General features: G+C 47.7%; 1 protein-coding gene across 1 annotated transcript in view; it reads left to right on the top strand.

The window, feature by feature from the left end:
• Positions 1-10902, top strand: part of DBF4B (DBF4 zinc finger B) — a 40178-nt gene that overhangs the window by 22327 nt on the left and 6949 nt on the right. The window contains 5 exon segments of the mRNA XM_023511237.1: positions 658-708; positions 2512-2602; positions 5066-5139; positions 7169-7205; positions 9216-9261. Of these exon segments, the coding sequence (XP_023367005.1) occupies positions 658-708; positions 2512-2602; positions 5066-5139; positions 7169-7205; positions 9216-9261 (299 nt within the window).

Raw genomic sequence — 10902 nt, 5'->3', positions numbered from 1 at the left:
AAAAAAAAAAGAGAAGTCAGGCCAGGTGTGGTGGCTCACACTTATAATCCTAGCACTCTGGGAGGCTGGCGTGGGAGGAAAATAAATAAATGAAAAACAAAATTAGCTGGGTGTTGGATTCCCCACTTGTAGTCCCCACTACTTGGAAGGCTGAGGCAAGAGGATTGCTTAAACCCAGGAGTTTGAGGTAGCTGTGAGCAAGGCTGATGCCATGGCACTCAAGCCTGGGCAACAGAGTGAGACTGTCTCAAGGAGAAAAAAAAAAAAGAAAAAGAAGTCTAAGAACATCTGAAACAATTTGACCTCAAGTGGATTCAGAGTGCCCTTATCCACCAGGGTTAAGGCTGCCCAGGCTGCTGTTACGTCTGGGTAACCTGAACCTACATGTGACTTTACCTTTACCTCCTGAAGGTTGTCAGGCTCTTATTTCTGTCAATCCTCAGCTGTCAATGATCCTAGCTTTCTGAGGGACATGACCCTCTAATACAGCGGTTCTTAGCCTGTGGGTCACAACCCACAGGAACTGTATTAAAGGGTTGTGTTGTTCGAAAGGTTAAGAACTACTACCCCAATACCTCCTCACCAGCTCATGTGTAAACATCTTTCGATACACAGGTGGTCTACACACAGACCTCATTCTTCTTCTCTCTCTGTCAGGTGCCAATGAGCAGAGGGAAGGAGCTGTTATGGAAGGCCATCAGGAACCAGGTGAACTGGGGCAAGTGTTCTCCGGCTCAGGGAGGGATTTGGTTGTTTGGTTGGGGGGGTGTTACTTTTTGATTTTCGTTTTTTTTATTTTTGTTGGGTTTTTTTTGTTGAGACATTCTCACTCTGTCACCTTGGGTAGAGTGCTGTGGTGGCAATAGCTCACAGAAACCTCAAATTCTTGGGCTTGAGCAATCCTCCTGCCTCAGCCTCCCAAGTAGCTGGGACTACAGGCAGGTGCCACCATGCCAGGTAGTTTTTCTATTTTTTTTTTTTTTTTTTTTTTTAGTAGAAACAGGGTCTCGTTCTTGTTCATTCTGGTCTCCAACTCCTGAGCTCAAGTGACTTACCTGCCTTAGCTTCCTAGAGTGCTAGGATTATAGGCGTGAGCCATAGGCCAAGAAAATTTGGCCTTTCTTTCCAGGCTTTTCTAAAGTACACACATGCACACTCTGTGAGGCATGTGATGTTGTCATTATTTTCTTCTTACTATTTAGGGGTTGGAGGCTCAGAGAAGTCAAGTAATTTGTCCAGAGTCATCTAGGGAGTAAGTATTCAAGCCAGAGCCAACACCAACTCCAACTCCAGAATCCACCAAGAGAACCTTGAAGGGATGTGGCAGGAGAGGTCTCTGCACAGAAAGAAGCCAGACTTTGTACATTTTTTTTTTTTTTTTTGAGACGGAGCCTCAAGCTGTCCCCCTGGGTAGAGTGCCATGGCATCACGCTCACAGCAATCTCCAACTCCTGGGCTCAAGCGAGTCTCCTGCCTCAGGCTCCCAAGTAGCTGGGACTATAGGCGCCCGCCACAGCGCCTGGCCATTTTTTGGTTGCAGCCATCATTGTTGTTTGGCGGGCCCGGGCTGGGGATTCAAACCCGCCACCTTAGGTGTATGTGGCTGGCGCCTTAGCCGCTTGAGCCACAGGCGCCAAGCCAGACTTTGTACATTTTTACAAGTATTCGTTTGTCCCTTTTGTGAGAATCCAGCCAAATGGCAGGAAAGAACGAAAGGTGATATTATGAGAAGGGTGGTGCAGATAATACCAAAAAGGAGGTACATAGAGGCCAGGTACAATGGCTTACACCTATACTTAGTCCCAGTACTTTAGGAGGCCAAAGTAGGAGGATCACTTGAGGCCAGGAGTTCAAAACTACCCGGGGCACATAGTGAGATACTGCCTCTACAGAAATTTAAAAATTAGCCAGACATGATAGCACACATCTGTAGTCTTAGCTACTCTATAGAGGGTGAGTGAGGAGGATTACTCAAGGCCAGAAATTGGAGGCTGCAGTGACTGTCATCAAGCCACTGCACTCCAGCCTGGACTACAGAACAAGACCTTGTCTCTCTATTTTGTTTTTTAAAGGATACACTGGCTATGGTGAGGGGGTGGTGGGTGCTACTGGACTGAGCCAGGAGAGTAGGAAAGGTCTGCAGCCACCACAGTGTCCTGCTCTATCATGATGGCCACCACTATTTATCATGTACTTTGTATTAAGAGTTTTCAACACAGAGGCTCTCCCAAGAAACAGCTCTCTTACAAGTGTATGTTCCTTCCTAGTCACAAGGTGGCTGGAGCAGAATGTATAGGCAGATCAGCAGTCCTTCTCCCCCAGACCCTCCCCTGATGTGGCCAGCCCAGAGGGAGGAGTGCCTTCTTGGGGCTTGGGATGGACTCTCTGGGCACTGTACTCGTCTTCACCCCAACCTCCCCTATCCCCTGTGGATGACTCAGGGCTCTAGAAGGACTTTCAGTTTGTCCCCGTCATGTGCAGTCTTGGGAATCCTCTGCCTTGTCATTTTAGGGGAGCAGCAGTGGAGAAGGCAGTGGGAGCAGCAGCCAAGGCCTTCTGACCAAGGCCCGCTCCTGGGGAGTGAGGATTCTGCACGTGGACGGTATAGTTTCTGCCCTGGGCTCCCGTGGAGGGGAGAATTGGTGACTTGACTGGGAATGTCCGCTTTTAGAGGGATCATGATTGTGTAAACATCTGGTAGCAGGAAGCCAGAAATACTCAGTTACTGTGTTGATTCACAAAGGTGAGAGGGTGTGGGGAAGGAGAAAAGCAGTAACAATAGCTGAGTGCAGGCTGGTGGCCTTAGCATTGTGCAGGGACCTGGCACATGCTATTTGGCTAAACTCACTATGGCTCTCTCCAAGCTAGCATAGTGATCCTGTTTTACAAATAAGAAAATGACTCAAATATTCATGGCCTCTTATCAAGTGTTTACTCTGTACTAGGAATTACCTCCTTTAATCCTCTCTGCAGTCCTGCTCATGTTGTGCAGATGAGGGAGCTGAGCCTCAAAGGGACTAGGTAAATTGTCTATGGTCCTACCAGAGTGAATAGTGTGGCCCATGTTCCAACTCAGTTTGACCCAACTGTAAATTTTGTATTCTTTTCTTTTCTGTAAGGTTGCCTCAAACTCTGAACAACCTGTTTGTGGGCTCTAATAAATTTACACTAGAATGGTTGTCCTGATGGGCCAGGTGCAATGACTCATACCTGTAATACCTGTAATCCTAGTGCTCTGGGAAGCCAAAGTGGATCACTGAGCTCAGGAGTTTAAGATGAGCCTCAGTAAGAGTGAGACCCCATCTCTATTAAAAATAGAAAAATTAAGGGGAGGGTATGTGGAGGGAGGGTGATTGGTGGGATCCCACCTATGGTTCATCCTATAAGGGTACATGTGAATCTCTCTAAATGTAGAATATAAATGTCTTAACACAATAACTAAGAAAAAGACATGAAGGCTATGTTAACCAGTTGGATGAAAGTACTTCAGATTGTATACAGATACAGTATACCCCATGATAGTGTTAATGTACACTGTTATGATTTAATTAAAAAAAATAGAAAAATTAGCTAAGTGTGGTGGTAGTGGGCACCTGTAGTCTCAGCTACTGGGGAGGCTGAGGCAGGAGGATTGCTTGAGTCTAGGAGGTTGAGGTTGCTGTGAGCTAGGCTGATGCCACAGCACTCTAGCTTGGGAAATAGAATGAGACTCTGTCTCAAAAACAAAAAGGAAAAATTAGTCGTGTGTGGTGGCATGTACCTGTAGTCCGAGCTCCTCCGGGGCTGAGGCAAGAAGATCACTTAAGCCCGGAAGTTTGAGCTATGATGATGCCACTATACTCTATCCATGGTGACAGAGTTAAACTCTGTCTCAAAAAAAAATAAATGGGGGTGGTGTGTGTGGCTCATTGAGTAGGGCACCAGCCCCATATACCAAGAGTGGAGGGTTTGAACCTGACCCTGGCCAACTGCAACAAAAAAATAGCTGGGCGTTGTGGCAGGTGCCTGTAGTTCCAGCTACTTGGGAGGCTGAGGCAAGAGAATCGCCTAAGCCCAGGAGCTGGAGGTTGCTGTGAGCTGTGATGCCAAGGCACTCTACCGAGGGTGATAAAATGAGACTCTGTCTCAAAAAAAAAAAAAAAAATAAGGAATAGTTGCCCTGCATTGGCTGGCAGTGACTGATCTTATACCCAGCTTCGCTGTTAGTCTAAGGTTTTTTTGATTGATTTTAGGGGGTTGCTACAGATGAGACATATCTTAGATGCTGACCACGTGCTGCCCCACCCTTTGGTACTGAGATTTCTAGAAGGGGTTAGGGACTATATAGGAGAAGTTCCTGGTCTGGGAGGTAGAAGGCTCCAACTCACTGAAAAATCAGCCATTTCTAACTTGATCTCATTTCCTGGCCTCCTCTATGTTGGAGAAGCTTAGCCTGCTTAGCTCCTGCTGGGTCTTCCACCCAAGGGTACATCTGAGTAGCTCATACGGCATTGCCTCCAGCAGCTCTTCAGTAGTACTGTAATGAACTTAGCAAGCCATAAAGCACCTCCTGTTCAGTGATAAGTTGTTTGGGGTTTGTTGTTTTTTGTTTTGGGGGGTTTTTTTGCAGTTTTTGGCCAGGGCTGGGTTTGAACCTGCCACCTCCAGCATATGGGGCTGGCTTCCTACTCCTTTGAGCCACAGGCGCCGCCCATGTTGTTGTTTTTTTTATTTGTTTGTATTTGCAGTTTTGACCGGGGCCAGACTTGAACCTGCCACCCCTGGTATATGGGGCCAGCACCCTACTCCTTGAGCCACAGGCACCACCCCTGAGTTTTGTAGCATCATAGTAATTGATGCTACAAAAGAACATGAAGCCAGCTTAGGTACTTCTCTGGTGATAAAGGGCCTACCTCTTACTTGTCAGGAGATGCAGAGGTGACATGTAGCCAGAAGGTGGCAGGCAAGGCTGGCATGATCCAATGGGCTGGGCTGGGGAGAAATTTAGTCCTGCATCCCTGGAAGGGGCATGCTGCATAAATGGGGTATGGAAGCCTTTGGCCACAGCCTTCTGTCTTCTCCATAGAAATGCTGATGCACGTGCAGCAGCTGTCTCTAGGTCCTTTATGTGTGAAGAAACAAGAGCCAAAGAAACCAGAGGTAGGTCATCCTGCTAAACTGAGGGGCAGATGGATGGTTTTCAGTGAAGTCTGACAACCCATGGCCTTCCCAAGCCATCTCTTCTTGGCCATTCTGCAAGATGGAAGAGGAGTACAGCCTCTCAGTTACCTCATTCCTGGGATCTACAGCTTTGCACTGCTCTTCTTTTTCCCTTTGGTACCTGCAACACTTCTATGGCACACTTACCCTGCTAAGGCATCACCATGACCTGGGCTGTAGGCTGCCTATGGTAGTCCTGGTCTGGCTGAAGTTCATATATGCTCATAGCCCACTGGCTAGGCTGCCATTCTGGGGATAGCTCTTGGCGTGGGACTAAACCTAAAGGTTGATGTTGAGATGGGGTAGAATAGCTGCCATCTTCTTGTTTGTTTTTTCATTTATTTGCTAGGGTTAGAACTGTGTGTATGACGTCAAGAGAGCCCAGGCTGGGCTGGGTATAGTGGCTCACACCTATAATCCTAGCACTCTGGGAGGCCAAGGAAGGCGAATTGCTTGAGCTCAGGAGTTCAATACCAGCCTGAGCAAGAGTTCAAAATGCCATCTCGGTCAGCGTCTATGGCTCAAAGGAGTAGGGCGCCGGCCCCATATGGTGGAAGTGGTGGGTTCAAACCCAGCCCAGGCCAAAAAACTGCAAAAAAAAAAAAAATGCCATCTCTACTAAAAATAGAAAATCTAGCCGGGTGTGATGGTGGGTACCTGTAGTCCCAGCTATTCAGGATTCTAAGGCAAAAGGATTGCTCAAGCCCAAAGAGTTTGAGGTTGCTGTGAGCTATACCCAGGGTAACAGAGTGAGACTCTGTCTCAAAAAAATAAAGAGAGAGCCCAGGCTGATTTAAATCCATAGCGTCTTCACCCATTCCTAAGTCTGAAGAAGTAAACCTGCCAATCCTTCCAGGCCTGGCATCTAGGAGCAGGACTGACAATAACAGCAAACCACGTCCAGTGTGGATGGAGTGCTGAGCTGCTGATACTCCTTTCTGCGCACCCTGTGCTCTAGGAGTTTGGTAGTTTGCTGTCTAATATATTTGTGTTATTCAAAATTCCAAAGGCTATACAAATGAAAAGTCTCTCCTCATTCCAGCTTCTGCACCCCACCCACTGACCTCGCTCCCTAACACAATGTAGACGGCTTCTCAGGTATCCTTCTAGGACTCTATACACGTACAAATACATCAGACATTCCCCCTGCATTTTTACTTTGCTTTCATTTAATGATCTGTTTTGTAGATCATGGGTCTTTTGGAGTGAGTTTTGCATGTCATCTGCTGACATGCAAAGGAATGTGGAAGGCTTCTTTTTATATTTACCTAGAGGAGAATTGGGAACCTCCTTGGGTCCAGAGGCATAAGAAGTCATGAATCCACTGGATCTCTCATCCTGGGCCCCCAGCTCTTTAGCTGATGTTTTTATTTTATTCCATTTAGTTTTTATTTTTTTCAGGTATACATTACCAGAAGATCCATTTAGTTTTTAATATCAGCTTTGTTAGACCTTGGCTTAAACATTGGTTTTGACACACAGAGTCAGGGTCACAAGATAGGACATAGGAAAGCAAGTGGCTGTTGTTTTTCACCTTGTCCTGTAAGGTGACCTGGAATGGCAGCAGTGCCTAGAAAATAAAGCTGCCATTTAGAGAGCACCTACTCTGTATCAGGTCTTTCCCATGCTTTGATCTAATTCATGCCACATCCTGTAAGGGAGGCACAGCTCCAGTTCCTACCCAGGGCTGTGGACTTCAGAGCTCTTGTCTCCACTGTCCTGTGTTCCCTCCACAATCAGCTGCCATGGCGATTCACACCTAGTGCTTGTGTTCATCATTGCTGGGGAGGCAGAGGGAGTCATTGTGCCCAGGTCCATTCTAGCTCGGGGCCTGCAAGTCTGGTTCTGCATGTCTCTCAACAGCAGGAAGCAAAGTGGGACAGACTGGCAGCGACTCAGCTTCTCAGACCCATTTCCTCGACCCCCGTGGCTCCCTCACATCCTTAACCTATTTTCCCTTTCCATTTAGGGAACACGTCCAGCAGCAGAGTCAAGAACGCGGAAAGGTCAGTGTCATTGCTTTTCCTCATCTAATTGCAATCCCTCCCTCCCTAAACACTTCCCCACGACTCCCTCTGTGGCAGCATCTGCTCGCTTTTCTGTGGCAGGAAGTGAGTCCAGGTTGCATTGCCCCCTCATGTTGCCAGGGCCTTGGCCTCAGGTTTCTGGGGTGAGAGAGGCCCATCAAGAGCAAGTCCAGAGCTACTGAGTTGGGGCTTCTTCTCTTTTAGAGCCAAGACCCCATGCAGACACTTTGGCTCCTGTGTCCTCTGGCAGTTCCTGGGCATCAATTGAAGTTCAGCATCCTTTTCCTTCTGATTCAGTGGCAGTTTGGGGGTGGGCAGTTTGACAGCTGCCTACTGCTTTCAGAACTGCCAAACTCCCTAAAACTGACAAACAGGCAGATTGATGGACTCCGTCTCCTGGCTTCTGTTGGACAGCAGGAGACTTTCTCCCCCTGGATGTTTCTCCCAAAGATGCTCTTTAAGTGGCATTTATTAGTGCACAAGCAGGAACTCAGAAAAGTCACTTGGCACCTCTCTTGTGCTCAAAATTCAGAGAAGTCTATGGGGGAATTGATTTTAATCACTGTCTCAGTTAATTAGAAAAAGAAATTGTCCCAAAGAAGTAATTAATGGGAGCTGCTGTTCAAGGAGAAAATGCTGCTTTCTGTTTGGATGCTAGTAGTACCTCAAGTACATTTAGGAGTTGTGAGGTGCCAACTTCTTTGTAAAATTTGTGGCTATCAGGTCTGCTCAGACTTTCAGGCTACTTAGGCTACTCCTTTTTTGTTTTTTTCTTGGAGACAGAGCCTCAAGCTGTTGTCCTGGGTAGAATTCCTTGGCATCACAGCTCACAGCAACCTCCAGCTCCTAGGCTCAAGCAATTCTCCTGCCTCCACCTCCCCGGTAGCTTGGACTATAGGCACCTGCTATAATGCCTGGATATTTTTTGGTTACAGACATCATTGTTGTTTGGCGGGCCCATGCAGGATTCGAACCTGCAAGCTCAGGTATATGTGGCTGGTGCCTTAGCCGCTTGAGCCACAGGCACCGAACCTGAGACACAGTCTCACTATGTCACCCTGTGTAGAGGGCCATGGCATCATAGTTCACAGCAACCTCAAACTCTTGGGTTCAAGCACTTCTCTTGCCTCAGCCTCCCAAGTAGCTGGGACTACAGATGCCTACCACAATGCCCAGCTATTTTTGTTGTTGTTGTTGTTGTCATTTTTGTTTAGCAAGCCTAGGCCAGGTTCAAACCTGCCAGCCCCAATGTATGTAGCCAGCACCCTAACCACTGAGCTACTGGGCGCTGAGCCTTGGCTACCCCTTTGACAGGACTCCTGGTCACTGTAAGAAGTTAGAAGTGGTTCTTAATGCTTAAGAGATTTTGTAAACTATGCAAATAACTAGCTGGTAGGGAGTGAATCTCTTGATTGACTCCAAATTTGTCTTCTCAGCACTTCTTTGCCCTATTTTTTTCAGGAACCAGATTTTACTTATGATATTTGTCTGCCATCCCATCCTCTTACTGAGATTGCTTAGCACTCTTTTTCCCTCTTCCTCTCTGCTTTCCACCCAAAAAAAATCTCAGGGTCCTCCTGGAGAATTCTGTCTGAGCAAGAATTCAGGATTCTGAATTCTCAGGATTCAGAGGCACCAGGAGCAGAGGTCTAGGGAGAACCTAGAACTTTGTGGAACTGACCACCCAGTCCTGCAGGGTCTGGGTTTCTCACAGTGGTGGCATCCTGGATTGGTTGATATTCTCCAGGACCCACACAGGAGCATTGAGGGAATGCACGTTTAGTTACCCTGCAGCCTCTCCCCTACTACTGGAGGAGATTAGAGAGGTGCCTAACTTGTGCCAAGTGGAAGGACACAGCTTGGGACGGTGTGATTTCCAGTCTTACAAGGCTCTTAGGCTTTGGCAGCACCCTGAGCATTTCCTGCATGTGTACGGAGAGCCCTACACTGGGGCAGATAGAGCTAATGTGTTCATTCTTCCTTGTGCAGTGGCCAGACTGAAGGCACCGTTCCTCAAAATTGAAGATGACAGCAGGTGAGTAAGAATTCCTCTCTCTCTGCTCGTAGACGGGAAAGGTGCTTAGGGGGCCCAAGCTGACATGGGGACATGGAGCCCCTCATCCCTGCACCTTCAACTTCCTTAGAAATTGCTTTCTCTTAATTCTAGCACTCTGGGAGGCCAAAGTGGGTGGATTGCCTGAGCTGAGGAGTTTGAGACCAGCCTAAGCAATAGTGAGACCCCTGTCTTTAAAAAATAGCCGGGCGGGCTCGGCACCTGTGGCTCAAACAGCTAAGGCGCCAGCCACATACACCTGAGCTGGCGGGTTCGAATCCAGCTTGGGCCCACCAAACAACAATGACGGCTGCAACCAAAAAAATAGCCAGGCGTTGTGGCAGGCGCCTGTAATCCCAGCTACTTGGGAGGTGAAGGCAGGAGGAGACTCGCTTGAGCCCAGGAGTTGGAGGTTGCTGTGAGCTGAGACGTCACAGTACTCTACCCAGGGCGACAGCTTGAGGCTCTGTCTCTCAAAAAAAAAAAAAATAGCCGGGCGTTGTGGGTGCCTATAGTCCCAGCTACTCGGCAGGCTGAGGCAGGAGGACTGCTTGAGGGTAAGAGTTGGAGGTTAGTGTGAGCTATGACACCATGGTACTCTATCCAGGGTGACAGAGTAAGACTCTGTCTCAAAAAAGAAAGGAAGCTGCTTTCTCCCACTGTCATGGAGGAGTCTCATGCAGACCAGGGTCAGCCTGTGAAGGTGACATTGTATAGTTGTTGCTGCTCTTGGAGCTGAGTCAGAGGTTAATGGTTGTGTGTGTGAATCACCTCCATTTAATGCTCTGCTTCTGTGAGCTGTAATGTCCCAATCCAGGCTTGTTACTGCAGCTCATTTCTCCCTGGGTATACACTGACAGTTAATGTTGAATCATTACTGGCACAGCCACAGTGCTAGTACAGTCCAAGACATCATCATGGCTGAAGTGAGGATGCTAGGGCTGGTATCGGGGGTTCCCTTGTCAGACCACCATATACTTGATGAAGCCTTTATGTTTTGCTTTGTGAGCAAAGTATGTGATCTCATGACAGCCCTGGATGAAAAAACCATGATAACAGTTCATCTCTTCTTAGTGGGGAAAACTGAGGTCAAAGGCAGTAAGGGCCTGTGTATAACTGCTATGTTAGTAAATTTCAGTCCAAGGCCAGAATCCAGATGTCTTGATTGCCCTGCCTGGTGCTGTCTCTGTCTACTATTATGGCCTCTTATCTAGAGGAGGAGGGGCCCATTGATGATGTTAATGTGATGGGCTATTAGCCACCTTGGTTATCACTAAATCTTTAGTAAGTACTAATCAAGGCTCTGTGCCTGTAGCAAAAAACATAAAATAAGTACTAATCAAAAGTCCATGTGAATCTATAATCTATATCTCTTTTTTTTTTTTTTTTGAGACAGAGCCTCAAGCTGTCCCCTGGGTAGAATGCCATGGCATCACAGCTCACAGCAACCTCCAACTCCTGGGCTCAAGCGAGTCTCCTGCCTCAGCCTCCCAAGTAGCTGGGATTACAGGCCCCTGCCACAACACCCAGCCATTTTTTGGTTGCAGCCATCATTGTTGTTTGGCGGGGCCTGGGCTGGGGATTCGACCCCTTCTCTCTTATCCCTGCCACCACAGTCACCCT

Source organism: Otolemur garnettii, unplaced genomic scaffold (assembly GCF_000181295.1).
Source record: "Otolemur garnettii isolate 467f Iridium unplaced genomic scaffold, OtoGar3 scaffold00018, whole genome shotgun sequence".
NCBI lineage: Eukaryota > Metazoa > Chordata > Mammalia > Primates > Galagidae > Otolemur > Otolemur garnettii.
The sequence above is the reverse complement of the archived record's forward strand: the minus strand, read 5'-3'. Positions and strand labels throughout refer to the sequence as shown.